Here is an 18,529-nt window from a genome sequence, read left to right on the forward strand (position 1 = left end):
CCCAGGCTAGAGTGCAATGGCATGATCTTGACTCACTGCAACCTCCGCCTCCAGGGTTCAAATGATTCTCCTGCCTCAGCCTCCTAAGTAGCTGGAATTACAGGCGCCTGCCACTATGCCCAGCTAATTTTTGCATTTTCAGTAGAGACAGGGTTTCGCTGTGTTGGCCAGGCTGGTCTCAAACTCCTGGCCTCAAGCAATTCCCCTCCCTTAGCTTCTCAAAGTATTGGGATTACAGGCGTGAGCCACTGCTCCCGGCCTATTGTTTGTAATTTTGAAGAGGAACCCTGTGTGTGCATTTTCCCTGGGCTCTGCAAATTCTGTTGCCAGCTTCGAGGATTTGTGAAATGAAAAAAGCAATGAAAAAGGCGATGTTGGAGGAGTCCAGCCGGCCAGGCGAGAGAGGCAGAGTCATGCCCCTTACTGCTGTCAGGACACTAGTGCACATTTGCGGCAATCGGCCCTGGCCGCAGCCCAGGCGAGGGAGGCAGGGCCCAGGAGCGCTCAGGGTGGAGGATGCTTCTAAGCCTGCCTTCTCCTCCCCTGGACAGCAGGCTGCTGGGGAGGGGGGTCCAGATGGCAGCACAGGCTGCTCTGGACAGCTGGCATCAGGCTCAGGCCGCCAGAGTCCTTTTCCCCCAACCATATTGTCAGCACCATCAGCTACCAGCCCAGCCTGGGAGCCACTGGCCTGGCCTGGCAGAGGAGAGCTGATGTCACCCAGCCTGACATCCTGCCCACTCCCCACTTCCTTCAACAGAAGGATGTGGCGATGTGCAGCAAATAACAGGGAAGTGAGAATAAAAGCCCCTGCCTACGCTGTGGCACTGAATATTCACGGCTGCCCAAGCTCTATGCTCAAAGCTGACGCAGGTCTTAGAAGGATTGTGAAGGGCTCCAGGCATGTGTGCACGTGTGTGCAAATACATGCATATATGTGCATGAACTTCATACCTGTCTGTGCCTGTGCAACTGGGCTAGTGGAACTTTCTGTGAGTCTAAGTGTTGCGTAGTTGAAACTAAATTGTACCCGCAGGAATCTATGTGTCAGGGCAATACCACATGAGTCTATGTGAATAAGAATTTGGCTGTGCCTGTGTGACTGTAATATGAATGTGTAGGTGTGTGGGGGTGTCACTGTGTGAAGATGCAGAGGAAAACAATATTTCACAGTGCCTAGAAATGCAGGTTCCGGGGGCTGGGCGCAGTGGCTCACGCCCATATTCCCAGCACTTTGGGAGGCTAAGGCAGGGGAATCACTTGAGGCCAGCAGTTTGAGACCAGCGTGGGCAACATAGCGACACCCCATCTCTTTTCTTTTCTTTTTTGAGGTAGGGTCTCCTGCTGTTGCCCAGGTAGGTATGCAGTGGTGCAATCATAGCTCACTGCAGCCTCCAACTCTTGGAGACTCCATCTTTAAAATAAAATAAAAAAAAAAAAAAAGAAATTAACCAGGCGTGGTGGTAGGTGCCTGTAATACCAGCTACTCAGGAGGCTGAGGCAGGAGGATTGCTTGAGCCCAGGAGTTTGAGGCTGCAAGTGAGCTACGATTGCCACTGCACTCCAGCCTGGGTGACAGAACAAGATCCTGTCTGTAAAAAGAAAGGAAGGCTGGGTACAGTGGCTCACGCCTGTAATCTCAGCACTTTGGGAGGCCAAGGCGGTCGAATCACCTGAAGTTGGGAGTTCTCGACCAGCCTGGCCAATATGGTGAAACTGCATCTCTACTAAGAACACAAAAAATTCGCTGGGTGTGATGGCACGTGCCTGTAATCCCAGCTACTCGGGAGACTGAGACAGGAGAAGCACTTGAATCTGGGAGGCAGAGGTTGCAGTTAGGCAAGATCGAGCCACTGCACTCCAGCCTGGGCGTGACAGAGTGAGACTCTGTCTCAATTAAAAAAAAAAAAAAGAAAAAGAAAAGAAAAAAAAAAAGAAAGGAAGAAGGAAAAAAGAGTTCATGTCCTTTGCAGGGACATGGGTGAAGCTGGACACCATCATTCTCAGCAAACTAACACAAGGAACAGAAAACCAAACACCGCATGTTCTCACTCATAGGTGGGAGTTGAACAATGAGAACACATGGACGCAGGGAGGGGAACATCACACACCCAGGCCCTTTGTTGGGGGTTGGGGGTTAGGGGAGGTATAACATTAGGAGAAATACCTAATGTAGATGACAGGTTGATGGGTGCCGCAAACCACCATAGCACGTGTATACCTATGTAACAAACCTGCACGTTCTCTACATTTTTCCCAGAACTTAAAGTATAATAAATACATTAATTAGTTAAAAAGAGGAAGAAGGAAAAAAGAAATGCAGGTTCCAGGTTTAAATCTCTACTCAGCCACTCAGTACCCATGGCCACTTGCCTGTGTTGTGTAGTAGTGGGATTCTGTTTGTCTGGGTTTGAGTGTGTGTGTGCTGAATTCAACTCCCTCCAGGAAGTCCTTCTAAATACCCAAACACGCCCTCTATTTCCATCAGTGTCTTCATCACAATGTGTCATTACATCTTTTTGATCATGTTATTTCATTTCAGTTTCCTCCACTAAATGTCAGCTCCACTGGGGCAGGCAGTTTTGTTCTGTTAATCGCTGTGTCCCTGGCACCTGGTACATAGTAGGTGCTGAATAAATATTGAATAGATGAAAGCAGTGCTGTGTCTATATGCTCTGTGGGGAAGAGTGGGCACTGGCTGGACACCAGGAGTTCCTGGAGTGCCCAGTGCTCAGTTCTGGTCTCTGTCCCCAGTTGTTCACAACACTTGTTTTAACCATGTTCTTCTTCTTCTTCTTTTTTTTTTTTGGTGAGACAGAGTCTCACTCTGTCTCCCAGGCTGAAGTGCAGTGATGTGATCATGGCTCACTGCAGCCTCAACCTCCTGGGCTCAAGCGATCCTCCCACCTCAACCTCCCAAGTATCTTGGATTACAGACGTGAGCCATTGTGCTGGGCCCATCTTCAATGTTATAGAAATGTTGACATTCTCGGACTCACTGTCTCCTGTATCAAATTCAAGGGAGTGGGGGTGGATTGGTTTATGCTAAGCCTTCTTCCTAATCTACAGTTCTAGCATCTAGTCTTAATCTAATCCCCTCTTTAATTCATTTAAGTTTGTTTGTTTGTTTTTGAGACAGTTTCGTTCTCGTCACCCAGGCTGGAGTTCAATGGCACTATCTCAGCTCACTGCAACCCCCGCCTCCCGGGTTCAAGCCATTCTCCTGCCTCAGCATCCTGAGTAGCTGGGACTATAGGCGCATGCCACTATGCCCAGCTAAGGATTTATTTATTTATTTATTTTTTAGAGACGGGTGTTCCTGGGATCCTCCAGCCAGCCTCCCAAGTAGCTGGGACTATAGGCTCACACCAGGGTGCCAGGCTTATTCAACATTTATTGAGCACCTACTGTGTGCCAGCCACTGTTCTAGACCTAATCCTGCCCTCATGGAGCGCAGACCCAAGAAGGAAGCCAGGCAGGATCCAGAAGTCTTATTTAATCTGTTTTTTTTTGTTTTTTTGTTTTTTTTTTGAGATGGAGTCTCACTCTGTCGCCAAGCTGGAGTGCAGTGGTGTGATCTTTGCTCACTGCAACCTCCGCCTCCCGGGTTTAAGCGATTCTCCTGCCTCAGCCTCCGGGGTAGCTGGGATTACAAGCGCCTGCCACCATGCCCAGCTAATTTTTGTATTTTTAGTGGAGATGGGGTTTCACCATATTGGCCAGGCTGGTCTCGAACTCCTGACTTCAAGTGATCCGCCTGCCTCGGCCTCCCAAAGTGCTGAGATTATAGGCGTGAGCCACTGCGCCCAGCTCCCTCATTAATCTTGAGTGCATTTCCCCCTAGGCTCTCTCTGTCCAAGGACAGAATTTTAGTCTTCACAGTAGGAAATCACCCGTGGGGATCTGTATGTTTATACAGGGATCCTGCTCCCTCACTAGCCGGAGCAGGGACCCCTGCTGGGTTGGTTGGTTGCTGCTGCCCCAAAGCCTGGTCATAGTGCCCAGCACATAGTAAGTAGACACTTGGTAAAGAGATGTAAAATGAGCTAATAAACAAAACGATGGCGCAAAAGCAGGCTCTGCGAGCACGATTTCGCGGAATCCTAGGTGTGTGTCATTACCCACTTTGCAGAGGAGGAAACTGAGATTCAGGAAGGCAAAGCCGCCTGCCGGGCCCCATCGCAGCTCAGTGCTATGTGGTTATGGGATGTAGCAGAAGAAGCAAGGGTAGCCCCAAAAAACGTTCCCAATTCCCGCAACCCCCCCCCCCATCCACACCACAGGCAGGAGAGACATAGCAGGGTTTGCACCGATGGGGGGTGGGGTAGGGACCGGGGACAGAGCGACAGTGCAAAGCAACTTAGGGGTCTCTCTCCTTCTCAGTCCCCAGGGCTGGAGGTGCTGTGCTGGCAGATTAGGAAATGCTCGGCGTTGATGGGGAAGCTTCCGGCGCCCTATCCCCGGTTCTGGAAGCTGAGGCTCCGGGAACGCTGTTTTGCTGAAGCTGGGCAGCTCCAGTCTCCAGAGCCAGGAAGAGACCCCCGCGCCGATCCGGGAATCCCTGACATCTCGGATTCTCTCCGAACACCCCCATGCTGCTGACCGGGCCGAAGCCCTAAAGGGCATACGGTGGGGGTGGGGGTACGGCTTTCTTGGGGAGCCGGGGAACTCCCTACAGTCCTGGCCCCCTCCCACCATGGCACCAGGTCCCCCTCCCCACCGCAGCTCGCAGCCCCAAGCTTACCTTGCGGGGGGGCTGGGGAGGGGATGCCCCGCCCTCTCTGGCCTGGGGGGCGGGAGGGGACGGGGGTGTCCAGACCCTTTGTTTGCTGGTGTGTGTGTATGTGTGTGCGATTGTGAGAGCCGCCGGGGTGTGGGTCCGTGCGCGCGCGTGCCCGGGCCGTGACGGCCACTGATGTGCTGGACTGCCAGGGTAGAGGTGAAGAGGGAGGGGGAGGAGATGGGGACTCCTCCGCCCCTGCCCGCCCACTCGCGGGTTTGAATGAAGCGCGAGGGGGAGGGGCGGCAGCGGGAGGGCGTTTTTGTCCGATGGCCCCTCCCCTCCATGCACGGGGGAATCCCCCCCATCTGGAGACTTTCGCTCGCTCTCTTCGGGCACCGCCTGCGACGTCGGCTCCAGGGGAGACTGGGAAGAGGCGCCCCTCACCCGAGTGGCTGGAGCTCCTCCTATCCAGCCTGACCCCCGATGGAGCACCCTTTAATCTAAAATAATCCTGGCCCGAGACTGCAACACGGCCTATTATCCTGATATAAAAGCGTGGATTGGGATGCATGGAAGTATGAGGCCAGGGCCCTGCATGCTTAGAGTAATGGAGTCCTTAGAGCCCCGGCGGAGGAAGGGTACCCCCAGACAAACGGGGAGGGACTATGCGTGACCCCAGACTGTGACGACAAGGAAAGCCCCCTTCCACCTCTCCAAGATTCCCCCACCAAGCGCGGGGCCAGGAATACGCGCCGTAGGCTAGACTCTAGCGACACCCAGCGGTCACGCGGGATGGGGCGCCGAGACCCGTTATGGGAGTCCGGGTGATTCCAAAGTGTGTGTGTGTGTATGTGCGCGCGCGCGAGTCCTTGCTGCTAATGGCCGGAGCTGGAGGACGAGGAGAAGTCTGTTGCCGAGGCGGGGAAACCCCAGCTCCCAAGGCAGAGCCACAATCTCCCCTCCATGTTTAATCCCTCAAGGGGAGGGCCATTCCACCCTCGATTTAGACACCCCCAGGGCAGGTCCAGTCCTCCTCGGGCTGAGAAAGTCCCAGGAGTCGTCAGGCGCCCCTCTCCAGCGCAGGCTTAAGTCCCCGTTTACGAAGGGCAGGGGGAGGGCCTTCCCGCGGTGTCCCTTCCCCTTGCAGACGTCACTGCGGCGTAGCTGAGGGGACAGTCCTCTCAGTCTCATCAACCGTCCTCTCCCTGCCACCCCAAACGCCCACCGTGGAGAGGCGGGAGATGAGGGGGGCTAGGAGTTGAAGCGCCCACTCATGCCCCCAGGAGACCTAGCGGAGCCCCTGCGCCCGATGAGGTGGAGTCTCTGCGGGAACTCCAGGGGGCTGGAACACTTGCGCAGGGCCCTTTAAGGCAGAATGGGTAGCCAGTGCCGCTGCCGAGGTTACTAGGGATGTGACGTCACGCACGGGCGGGGTTCCCGCACTCGGGCGGAAGCGGAAGGGGCGGGGCTCCGCGCACCAAGTCTCCAGCGCCGCAGCCGTCGCCGCCAACCGAGCCGTAGCGGGCTGGGCCGCCAAGGCAAGATGGTGGACTACAGCGTGTGGGACCACATTGAGGTGTCTGATGATGAAGACGAGACGCACCCCAACATCGACACGGCCAGCCTCTTCCGCTGGCGGCATCAGGTAAGGCGCGCGCGCCCATCCCTTTCCCCACTCCCGGACCCCACTCCAGAGTTGTGGTCCCCGATACTGCCCAGGGACGCCGCTGTTCATACCTAGGATTCTCACCCCCTCAGTCTGGACTTTCAGGAGCCTCGATTCAACTCCAGGACCCCAGTACCACTGGGACTCTGAGTCCCTGCTCGGGATCTCCCCCCTCACCCCCTGCTCCGATTTTTGCGTGGGATTCCCTATTCACCCCCTAGAACTTCTTCAGTCTGGACTCCCTTAGACGAGTCTCCCTAATTCTGTTCGGAGTTAACATTTACACCCAGAACTCTGCCTCAAAGTTTAGACCCCAAATTCTTCTAGATGATCCCTCATCTTATTCGGGTATCCACTCCCTATCTGGGATCTCACGTCGCCCACCCCCACCTCCGTAGTCTGGACCCCCAATACTTTGGTCTGTCCTGGGATCTACTTTCCGGGATCTTGATCCGGGGTTCCCATTCAGATCCGGAGTCGCCACTCCTTTTCTAAACGGTACAAGGAACTCTGTGCTACTCTGATGTTCCTGTCCCTGCCCACACCCAGGACCCCCTTCCTAGAGTGTAGACCCGTCCCCCTTCAGGATCCTTAGTCTCACCGAGGACTTCGGTTGTGGAACCTGGTTCCCCTCTGGATCTAACTACCAGCTCCACCCCGACAGAGCCTCACATTCCAGCCTCTCCTTTGGCCTCGGGTAGACCCATTTCCCGTTAGACCAGGAAATCCTGCCCACGTGGCTTCCGGCCCAGCCAGAGCCCCTGCCCCTACTTGGTATTGCAGACCCTGTCACCACCCACCTCCCAGACTGGCTTCCTGTATGAGCCTTGGCCAGCATTGGAAACTCCCCTAACTCAAGCCCAGGACCCCAAACCCACCCCACCTTGTGTCCCCAACCTGATTGCTACTCTGTGACCCAAATTGTCCCTGCTCTTTTCCAGGGACTCCGGGTCCGATTCTAAATTCACTACCCCTTCTTCTATCGGACCACAACAGAACCCCCAAATCCAGACCCCAGAATCCCAAGTCTGAGTGATCCATGTCCTACCACCCCCTCAGTGCTCACAAGCCAATGGGGTGACTAAGACTTAAAGGTTTAACCTCCTGCTACCCCAAATCAGTGTGCCTGCATCACATATCAGTGTCTGTTGTACTCCTTTTTTTTGTTTTGTTTTGTTTTTGAGATGGAGTTTCCTTCTTGTCGCCCAGGCTGGAGTGCAGTGGCACAATCTTGGCTCACTGCAACCTCTGCCTCCCGGGTTCAAGCAATTCTCCTGCCTCAGCCTCCTGAATAGCTGGGATTACAGGCATGCACCACCACGCCTGGCTAATTTTGTATCTTTAGTAGAGACAGGGTTTCTCCATGTTGGTCAGGCTGGTCTCGAACTCCCGACCTCAGGTGATCCACCCACCTCGGCCTCCCAGAGTGCTGGGATTACAGGCGTGAGCCACTGCACCCAGCCGTGTTGTACTCTTAAACTAAGGGCATATACCTTTCAGAACCTTCTAGTGAGGATCTCTTACCCCACCCTCCCATAGGACAACTCCCCATCATTTATCCAAAAACAACTAGAAGGTCCCTTCCCCGTCATTTTGGAATACTCCAGAATACGGCATTAGTCTCTTTATCTAGCTCCCAGTCCCACCTCCAGACCTATTCCTTAAATCCTGAGTCTCCTGGGTAGTGTACCTGCCAAGCGAGCCACTGGAGTGTGGGAAGAAAGTTCTAGCGCTTCTATTTCTTGCCGTGTGTAACATTTTATTATGAAATATTTAAGACTTCCACAAAGCTCCAAAGACTATTCTTGGGAAGACCTATTTCTGTCACATAAAGAGGTTAATCTTTACTACTGTGGAGAATGGTTTGGTCCTGCCGAGTGGGAGGGCCCCCCCCCCGCAGCGTAGTGTACCTGCCACACCCTCCTCCCTCTGGCAGGGAGCTGTTCCTGTCCTACCGCTGAGAACCCGGTGGTTGTAGTGGCACGTAAGGGAGGCAGGGGGCTTCAGCGTCTCCAGCACAGGTTCAAGGACAGGCAAGCTTGCGTTCCAATCCTAGTCCTGCCTCTTGCTGCTTCTTTCTTTCTTTGATGTGGCAAGACTCAGGCCTCCCTGAGCCCGTATGAAACCTGGGATACTATGACCCCACCTCCCTGAGACCTTTGTAAGAATAAATTAAGACTGGGTCAAGAAAACTTGGGGCAGGTTTGGAAGGAAGCATTGTGGAGGGGAAGGAGAGATCGCTGTGGTTCTGAGCACAGGCCTGACTAGGTTCAAATCTCAGCTCTGTCTGTATCACTCACATGCTGCGTGACTGCCAGGGAATTGTTTGATTGCTCTGTGCCTGAGCACCTGAGAATCTGAATGATGTCCACCCCATAGGGTTGTTGTAAGGGTTACCTTATTCGTTTAATATTTGTAATCCTTTTGGGGCAGTAGCTATTACCGTCATCATCATTTAAATAATTTTTGTGAATGGTTAAAAAAAAATTCCATAGCCACATGTGGTGGCACATGCCTATAGTCCTAGCTACTCAGGAGGCTGAGGCAGAAGGATCATTTGAGCCCAGAAGTTCAAGTCCAGCCTGAGCAACATAGCAAGACCTTGTCTGTCTTTCTTTTTTCTTTTTTTTAATTTTGATTTGTTTGTTTTTTTGGTTTTTTTTTTCGAGACAGGGTCTTGCTTTGTCACCCAGGCTGGAGTGCAGTGGTGCCATCTCGGCTCACTGCAACTTCCACCTTCCGGGCTCAAGTGATCTTCCTATTTCTGCCTCCTGAGTAGCTGGGACCATAGGTGCACACCACCATTCCTGGTTGATTTTTGTATTTTTGGTAGAGACAGGGTTTCACCATGTTGCCCAGGCTGGTCTCACACTCCTGAGTTCAGGCGATCCACCCACCTCAGCCTCACAAAGTGCCGGGATTGTAGGTGTGAGCCACCAAGCCTGGCCTAAGACCTTGTCTTTTCAAAAAAAAAAAAAAAAAATTCCAAAGGTTCCAAAAGGGGACAAATGAATCCCTTTTCCTAGCCCCAGCTCGCCGACTCTCCTGCCCAGTGACAGCTGCTGTTAATGGTTTCTTCTAATGAGTTGTATGACATTGAGATTTCATGAACCTCAGTTTCCCTAACTCTAAGGCAGGAGGGTAGTGACACCTGTGGGCCCTGCTTGCTGGGGTGCCTTCTCCCCTGCTCAGCCTGCTACAGCCCCTCCCCAATGGGAGGTGTAAAGCCCAGGCTGGGCAGGCTGCCGCCCCCACCAACTCCAAGAGGCCTTTTTTGGCTGTGGCCTCCCTGGCGGCTATTCAGAGGACACAGGGGAGACTGATGGCTGCCCAGCAGTGGCTTGCAGGGTGGCAGGCAGGCTCCAGGGTGACTCAGGCTCATCGTGGAGGAAGGGAGTTGCAGAGGCCACAGTTGCTTTTTTTTTTCTTTTTTTTAAGACAGAGTCTCACTCTATTGCCCAGACTGGAGTGCAGTGGTGCCCTCTCGGCTCACTGCAACCTCCACCTCCTGGGTTCAAGCAATTCTCCTGCCTCAGCCTCCTGAGTAACTGGAACTACAGGTGCGTGCCACCATGCCTGGCTACTTTTTCTATTTTTTTTAGTAGAGACCGGGTTTCCCCATGTTGGCCAGGCTGGTCCCAAACTCCTGACCTCATGATCTGCCCGCTTGGCTTCCCAAAGTGTTGGGATTACAGGCATGAGCCACCCTGCCCAGCAACTTTTTTTTTTTAAGAGATGGAATCTCACTGTGTTACCCAGGCTGGCCTCGAATTCCTAAGCTCAAGTGATCCTCCCACCTCAGCCTCCCAAAGTGCTAGGATTATAGGCATGGGCCACTGTGCCAGTCTGCAGCTGCAGTTTATCTCATGAGGGATAGCTTTTTTTTTTTTTTTTTTTGAGACAGGGTCATGCTCTGTCACCCAGGCTGGAGTGCACTAGTGCGATCTTGGTTCACTGCAACTTCTGCCTCAGGTTCAAGCGATTCTGCCTCAGCCCCTGGAGTGGCTGGGATTGCAGGTGCTCGCCACCACGCCCAGCTACTTTTCATATTCTTAGTAGAGATGGGGTTTCACCATGTTGGCCAGGCTGGTCTCACACTCCTGACCTCGGGTGATCCACTCGCCTCAGCCTCCCAAAGTGCTGGGATTACAGGCGTGAGCCACCACGCCCAACCATGTAGGCCTTCTTGACCCCTTATTCATATGGGGGAATCCGAGGCTCAGGCTGGCTGTGTCAGTCCCCTGGGGTATTAGAATAGGGGCCAGGTCTGCCTAGCCCTGCCCTAGAACCTGGGGACACAGCCTCAGATAAGGCACAGAAATGAGTCAGCAGACCATTCAAGTGGCAGTGACAAGGACGGAGATGGTAACAGTGGGACACGCCTACTGAGGGCTGTTTTGGAAGCATTTTCCATAGAGTTACTCAGTCCTCACGGTGATCCTGTGAGACTCCGTTTCACAGAGGGGAAGACCAAGGCCGGGAGAGGTTTCAGTGACATGGCCAAAGTTCATCTCCCATCAGTGGCACAGCCGGGTGCTGTGACCATGTAGTAACAACCACTCCCAGTTATTGAGCGTGTGCTCTGGGCCAGAAATTAAACTAAGCATTTGACGACATTTCCTTTTTAAAGCACCAGAGTGCTCCCCAGAGAGAGAGAGAGAGAGACTATCCCCTTACACAGATGGTAATGACTCTGGCCAGCGCAGGAAGGGTGCATGCTGAGGGCCCGCATGGCTCGGGACATTTTACTTTAATCATCTCCTTAGTTTCTTCTGAGACGAGCTTGTGCGGTCAGCATTGTTGACTGTTTGACAAGATGAGAAAACTGAGGTTCCAGGAGGTTAGGGGATGGCCCAGGGATACCCAGCCAGTACATGGTGGCTGTGGGCTAGGACCCAGGGCCGGTGCCCCAAGGCTGTCCTCCAGCACCCTCACCATGTCAGATGGTCACAGGAGGTCCTTTGGGGATCAGTGGTGCCCCAGGCAGGGAACATTTGGGGAAGGCTCTGTCGAAGCTGAGTTTTGGGTGCAAAGCAGGTAAGGGAACCGCACGTGCAGAGGCCAAGAGGCAAGAGAAAGGCCACACTTTCCAGGAACCATGAGGGCCAGCATCTGCCTGGGACCCAGGACCAGGATGCCAGGATCAGAAGTCCCATCTGAATTCATACCCCCCAAGACGTGGTAGTGGGGAGGACTCTGGTCACGTGGTCAAATGCGCGGGTTTCACCGGCCTCCCTGGCAGCAGCTGTGCCTGGATTGGAGAGGGACAGCAATTGAAGGTGGTGGCATGTTTCCGGGTTTGATCAGCGGCTCTGAATAGAACAGCCCCCACTGAGGTTCAGGAGGGGTGATGGTGGAGCCACATAGGGGTCTCCGGAGGGTCCTGAATGATCCGATGGGGATTCAGATGGAGGTCTGAGCGAGGCAGGGAGTGAGGTGGGGACCAGGAGCCTGAGGAGATGAGGCATTGTTATCAGGAGAAAGGAATGCCTGGGGAGTGACATCTGGGGCTCTGGTGAGCGGGAAGCAGGTAGACACCAAGCTGGGGCTCAGGAGGGCATGCTGGGCTGGAGACAGAGCTAAGGGGTCCTAGGCAGTGATCCTGGAGCAAGGTTATGGGTGGAACAAAGAAACATCTAGAAGGGGCCCTGGTACAGTGGCTCATGCCTGTAATCCCAGTAATTTGGGAGGCCAAGGTGGGTGGATCACTTGAGGTCAGGAGTTCCAGATCAGCCTGACCAACATGGAGAAACCTGGTCTCTACTAAAAATATAAAATTACCCTGGTGTGGTGGTGCATGCCTGTAATCCCAGCTACTCAGAAGGCTGAGGCAGGAAAATCTCTTGAAAACGGGAGGCAGAGGTTGCAGTGAGCCAAGATCGTACCACTGCACTCCAGCCTGGGAGACTCCATCTAAAAAAAAAAACAAAAAAAAAACAATAGCCGGGCATGGTGGTTTCTGTGCACCTTTAGTCCTAGCTAGTTGGGAGGTTGAGGCAGGAGGATCTCTTGAGCCTGGGAGGTAAAGGCTGCAGTGAACCATGCTCGCACCACTGCACTCTAGTCTGCATGACAACAAGACCTTGTTCAAAGAAAACCAAACAAAATAAAAACAAAAAAACAAGCATTTGCTGAGCCCCTGCTTTGCGCCAGGCCAAGTTCCTGGTTCTGGAGACAAAATGGCAAACACATTCCCATATTTAGAGAGCGGGGCGGGGCAGTACCCAAAAACGTGATAAACAATTGTCATATGATGTGAGTGGTGGCTGGTGTTGAGGCAGGGAATTCCAGACGGGGGCAGCGGGAGGTTGCCATCAATAGGAAGGTGGTTAGGGAAGGGGTCCTCGCTAAGGCAACATGGAGCCCAGATGGTGCGGGTGCCATAGAGTCAGCTGTGGGGGGATCTGAGGGAAAATCATTCCAAGTAGTTGGAACAGCCAGTGTGAAGGCCTTGAAGTTCAAGAAAAAAGCAGGCTCTGCAGAGCAGAGTGGCTCCTGCCTGTGGTCCCAGCACTTTGGGAGGCCGAGGCGGAAGAATCGCTTGAACCCAGGACTTCAAGACCCGTCTGGGCAACATGGCGAAACCCCATCTTTACTGCAAATACAAAAATTAGCTGGGCGTGGTGGTGCACACCTGTAGTCCCAGCTACTCGGGAGGCGAGGTGGGAGGATTGCCTGAGCCCAGGGAGGTCGAGGCTTCAGTAAGTCGTCATTGGGCCACTGCACTCTGACCTGGGCGACAGAGTGAGACCCTGTTTTTTTGTTTTTTTTCTAAAAGAAAAAAAAAATGGTCTCAAGAAAAGGTGAGAAAAGTGAGGGGCCAGTGTGGCTGGAAGGAAGAGTTACCAGGGGAGGTGCCGGGGCAGATTGTGTAGGGCCTACGTAGGCTGTGGTGACAACCTGGACTCTGCTCTGAGTGAGATGGGAGCCGCCAGGGTTCTGAGCGGAGGACGGAGGGACCGGACCCCACTTGGGTGTGCGTCGGCACCTGTGGGGGCAGGGGCGGAAGCTGGGAGACCAGGGCACGGGAGGGGGAGGCATACTTTTTCCCGGGGCCATCTCTGGTGCGGGGATTGGGTATGGGGCTGGGGGTAAGGGACAGGCCGCTCCCCAGAGTTGATAGGCCGCCCCTGCCCGTAGGCCCGGGTGGAGCGCATGGAGCAGTTCCAGAAGGAGAAGGAGGAACTGGACAGGGGCTGCCGCGAGTGCAAGCGCAAGGTGGCCGAATGCCAGAGGAAGCTGAAGGAGCTAGAGGTGGCTGAGGGCGGCAAGGCAGAGCTGGAGCGGCTGCAGGCCGAGGCACAGCAGCTGCGCAAAGAGGAGCGGAGCTGGGAGCAGAAGCTGGAAGAGATGCGCAAGAAGGAGAAGAGCATGCCCTGGAACGTGGACACGCTCAGCAAAGACGGCTTCAGCAAGGTGTGCGGGGCAGGCGGGGCGGGCAGTGCACTTGCGCAGCCAGCGAGTATGCAGCCAGGACGCATGCGCACCCAATGCCTGGTCAGGGGAGGACCGCGGCGGTGTAGTTGAAGAGTGTGGTGTGGGGCGGAGAGCTGAGGGACGGACGGGGGCCACGTGGGAGGGGGGACAGGCTTGGAGGGCCGGGCGGATGAAACACCCCACCGGTCCCCTCCTCTGATCTGCCCCAAGGCCCATGCCCACGCTCCCGCCACCTTGATGCTCATGGCTTCGTCACCACCTCCGCCGTGGATGGGATGGGCGCTGCGGCCACGGCCCGCCCGGCCGCACTCGAGGCGCTCCGCAGCCTTGCCCCAGCCCACTCCCCCTCTCACCCTACCACAGAGCATGGTCAACACCAAGCCCGAGAAGACAGAGGAGGACTCAGAGGAGGTGAGGGAGCAGAAACACAAGACCTTCGTGGAAAAGTACGAGAAACAGATCAAGCACTTTGGTGAGTGGGGCGTGTGAGGTTATGGGGGGCAAGGTCGGGGCAGGCCCTTTGCCTCCAGGGCCCTCCAGCACCTTGCCAGCATCTTCCCACAGGCATGCTCCGCCGCTGGGATGACAGCCAAAAGTACCTGTCAGACAATGTCCACCTGGTGTGCGAGGAGACGGCCAATTACCTGGTCATCTGGTGCATTGACCTTGAGGTGGAGGAGGTGAGTGGAGCTTTCCCCAGGGCTGTGAAAAGGCGCTGCCCTGAGGCCGCCACTTGGTAACACTGTGCCTGTTCTCCCTGGCAGAAATGTGCACTCATGGAGCAGGTGGCCCACCAGACAATCGTCATGCAGTTTATCCTGGAGCTGGCCAAGAGCCTGAAAGTGGACCCCCGGGCCTGCTTCCGGCAGTTCTTCACTAAGATTAAGGTAGGGTCCCCTGAGCTGCCAGGTGGCTGGAGGCCCCCTCCCCAGGGAACCAGCCCACAGTGCTCTGGGTAAGGCCGACTCCTGTCCACTGGGACTCAAGCCCCTCCAATCACCAAATCCTAGATCAGGAGAGGGCGGGGCCCAGGAGGGGGAGAGAAGTAGGTGGATGCTGCCAGACTTTAAAAGTGGCGGTCAGGCCAGGCTTGGTGACTGAGTCCTATAGTCCAAGTCTTTGGGAGGCTGAAGCAGGAGGACCACTTGAGCTCAGGAATTTGTGAGCTGTGGTGTGCCACTGCACTCCAGCCGGGGTGACAGAGCAAAACTGCATTACAAAAAAAAAATGGGAGCACTAGGATGTGCTGGAGGTCCCCATGTGGATATGTGGGTAAAGGACAGAGGTGAGGGTGCCTCTAGGGCTCTGGGCTTTTTTTTGTTTTTGAGACCGAGTCTTGCTATCACCAAGGCTGGAGTGCAATGGCGTGATCTCAGCTCACTGCAACCCCTGCCTCCTGGGTTCAAGCAATTCTCATGCCTCAGCCTCCCAAGTAGCTGGCATTACAGGCGCCTGCCAGCCTCTCGGGTTTTTAACTTGCGCACCTGGAGGAACAGGGCTACCCTTACCAAGACTGGGGAGACCAAGGACAAGGCAGGCTGGGAGGTGGCCGTGTTGAGTTAGAGGTGCCCATGCAGGGACACTGAGGACACGAGTGTCTCGGATCTGCAGTAGAGCAGGGCTCCAAAGGAGGTGGTCTTTAGCAAATGCCAGATGAGGTCCCTGGCAGGGGAGCCCAGGCCTTGGGGAGCTCTTTATGTAAGTCAGGAACAGACTTAGGGAGCCCTGGGGCACCTCTGAGGAGCTGTGGCTGGAGGGTCCTGGGCCCCCAGTCCCTCCTGAGCACTGGGCCAAGTCTAGTGAGCACTGCCCGACCCCCATAGACAGCCGATCGCCAGTACATGGAGGGCTTCAACGACGAGCTAGAAGCCTTCAAGGAGCGTGTGCGGGGCCGTGCCAAGCTGCGCATTGAGAAGGCCATGAAGGAGTACGAGGAGGAGGAGCGCAAGAAGCGGCTTGGCCCCGGTGGCCTGGACCCTGTCGAGGTCTACGAGTCCCTCCCTGAGGTGCGGCTCCCCAGCCCAGGCGGGCAGCAGGAGGACCCTGAGCGGGACCCCCCAGGGCACAGGGACCCAGCCCCTGACCCCAGCCCCTCTATACCCCCAGGAACTCCAAAAGTGCTTCGATGTGAAGGACGTGCAGATGCTGCAAGACGCCATCAGCAAGATGGACCCCACCGTGAGTAACCCCCACGTCCCATGCCTTTCCAGCGGGCCATGTGTCTCCCCCAGCCCTGTGTCCCAAGTCTCTGAAGCCAGTTGGTGAAAGTGCCCCTCCAAGGCTTCTCCAAGGACTAAGGGGGGTCGTGTTACCTTGGCACACACCCACATTTATTGAGCACCTACTGTGTCCCAGCATCCAGCAGATAAATGCTGAGCTTTGAGCGTATGTCCCTTGTGACTGATAGTCACTGTTACTGTGACTGAGTCCAGCCTCAGTTTCCTTATGCAAACCATATTTTCTCTCAATATCAGCTCACAAAACGTGTGGGGAAAGGAGCTGAGCACATGGCAGGGGCTGGTAAATGCTGGCTGTTAATTGGATTTTGTCTGTTTTTTTGTGTTTGTGTTTTTTTTTTTTTTTTTTTTTGAGACAGAGTCTCACTCTGTCACCCAGGCTGGAGTGCAATGGTGCTATTTCTGCTCACTGCAAACTCCGCCTCCCGGGTTTACGCCATTCTCCTGCCTCAGCCTCCCGAGTAGCTGGGACTACAGGCGCCCACCACCACGCCCGGCTAATTTTTTGTATTGTTTAGTAGAGACAGGGTTTCACCGTGTTACCCATGATGGTCTCGATCTCCTGACCTCGTGATCCGCCCGCCTTGGCCTCCCAGAGTGCTGGGATTACAGGCGTGAGCCACTGCACCCGGCCATCTGTTTTTTTTTGACAGACAGGGTCTTCCTCTCTCACCCAGGCTGCAGCCTCCACCTCCCAGGCTCAAGTGATCCTCCCACCTCAGCCTCCCCAAGTAGCTGGGATTATAGGCTGACACCATGACATCTCACTGATTTTTTTTCTAAAAATTATGTTTTTATAAAGAAGGTCTCACTGGCTGTATTTTTGGAAGTGGCAATAGATGTTGAATCTAAGTAGGACACGATTGACCCTATTCCTACCACTTGGCTCACTGGTTGGTCACCCTGGTTTTCTTGTCTGTAAAATGGGTCTAGCTGCAGGACTGGCCATGAGTTTCTAGAAGCTTCTATGGGCATAGCCATCTAGACCAGGTTCTGCAAACCGCAGCTCCCAGACTCACTGCCTGTCTTTATAATAAAGTTTTATTGCAACAAAGAAGCCATGCTTAATTGTTTCACTGTCATCTACAACCGATCTTGCTCTGCCACAGAGTTGAGTCGTGACGGAGACCATATGGCTTGCGGAAGCAGAAATATTTAGTCAGTCCCTTTACTAAAAAAATTTGCTGGCTTTTGTTCTAGATTGCACTATCTAAATTTAAATTAAAGTTAAATAAAATTTAAAGTTCCAGCTGAGTACGGTGGCTCACGCCTGTAATCTCAGCGCTTTGGGAGGCCAAGGCAGGCGGATCACCTGAGGTCAGGAGTTTGAGACCAGCCTGGCCAACATGGCAAAACCCCATCTCTACTAAAAGTAAAAAAATCAGCCAGGCATGGTGACAGGCGTCTGTAACCCCAGCTACTTGGGAGGCTGAGGCACTTGAACCTGGGAGGTGGAGGTTGCAGTGAGCCGAGATTGCACCATTGCACTCCAGCCTGGGTGACAGAGTGAGACCCCATCTCAAATAAATTGGTTAAATATCAATAGGCAGGAAGCCAGCTTGGGGATGTGCAGGGGATAATGGGGACCCCGGGGTGGTGGCCCCACCTCATCTGCCTGCCCTTCTCCTCACAGGACGCGAAGTACCACATGCAACGCTGCATTGACTCCGGCCTCTGGGTCCCCAACTCTAAGGCCAGTGAGGCCAAGGAGGGAGAGGAGGCAGGTCCTGGGGACCCGCTGCTGGAAGCTGTTCCCAAGACGGGAGATGAGAAGGATGTCAGCGTGTGACCTTCCCCAGCTACCACCACCACCTGCTTCCAGGCCCCTATGTGCCCCTTTTCAGAAAACAGATAGATGCCATCTCGCCCGCTCCTGGCTTCCTCCACTTGCGCTGCTCGGCCCAGCCCGGGGGGCCCGCCCAGCCCTCCCTGGCCTCTCCACTGTCCCCACTCTCCAGCGCCCATTCAAGTCTCTGCTTTGAGTCAAGGGGCTTCACTGCCTGCAGCCCCCCATCAGCATTATGCCAAAGGCCCGGGGGTCCGGGGAGGGGCAGAGGTTGCCAGGCTGGTCCACCAGGTAGTAGGGGAGGGTCCCCAGCCAAGGGGCCAGCTCTGGTCACTGGGCTCTGTTTTCACTGTTCGTCTGCTGTCTGTGTCTTCTATTTGGCAAACAGCAATGATGTTCCAATAAAGAATTTCAGATGCTCTCTGGGCTGCTGGAGGGCTGTTCAGGCAGCTCATCTCTTCTAGGTGGGAGAGAAACCTGGTGGAATTATTGAGGACTGAGCCTGTGCTTCTCTGGTCCTTTGCCCACCAGCCATCGTGGGTCCTCGTCTCACACATGCTGTTCCACCACTTGGAACAGTCTTCCTCCAGAGGCCTCAAAAGCCTCCAACCTTCAGTTCTCACCTACCCACTCCCCTGTCCCTACTTGAACCTCCAGAAGGCAGGGTTGCCCAAGCTGAT

At 54.6% G+C, this 18,529-nt stretch overlaps 1 protein-coding gene across 2 annotated transcripts; it reads left to right on the top strand.

Annotated features, from left to right (window-relative positions):
• The first annotated feature begins 6,154 nt into the window (after positions 1-6,154).
• On the top strand, positions 6,155-18,272 carry CDC37 (cell division cycle 37). 2 transcript variants are annotated; one of them, XM_003914878.3, is made up of 8 exons: positions 6,155-6,368; positions 13,530-13,805; positions 14,190-14,298; positions 14,391-14,506; positions 14,591-14,713; positions 15,650-15,832; positions 15,933-16,004; positions 17,697-18,272. In XM_003914878.3, the coding sequence occupies exons 1-8, from the start codon at positions 6,267-6,269 to the stop codon at positions 17,850-17,852; spliced, it is 1,137 nt and encodes a 378-aa protein (XP_003914927.1). In that variant the 5' UTR covers positions 6,155-6,266; the 3' UTR covers positions 17,853-18,272. The 2 variants fall into 2 exon arrangements, with proteins under 2 accessions (XP_003914927.1, XP_021786387.1); XM_021930695.2 differs by having other exon boundaries at positions 6,171-6,368; positions 14,037-14,298.
• Positions 18,273-18,529: the final 257 nt, after the last annotated feature.

Source organism: Papio anubis, chromosome 20 (assembly GCF_008728515.1).
Source record: "Papio anubis isolate 15944 chromosome 20, Panubis1.0, whole genome shotgun sequence".
In the NCBI taxonomy this organism is placed as follows: domain Eukaryota; kingdom Metazoa; phylum Chordata; class Mammalia; order Primates; family Cercopithecidae; genus Papio; species Papio anubis.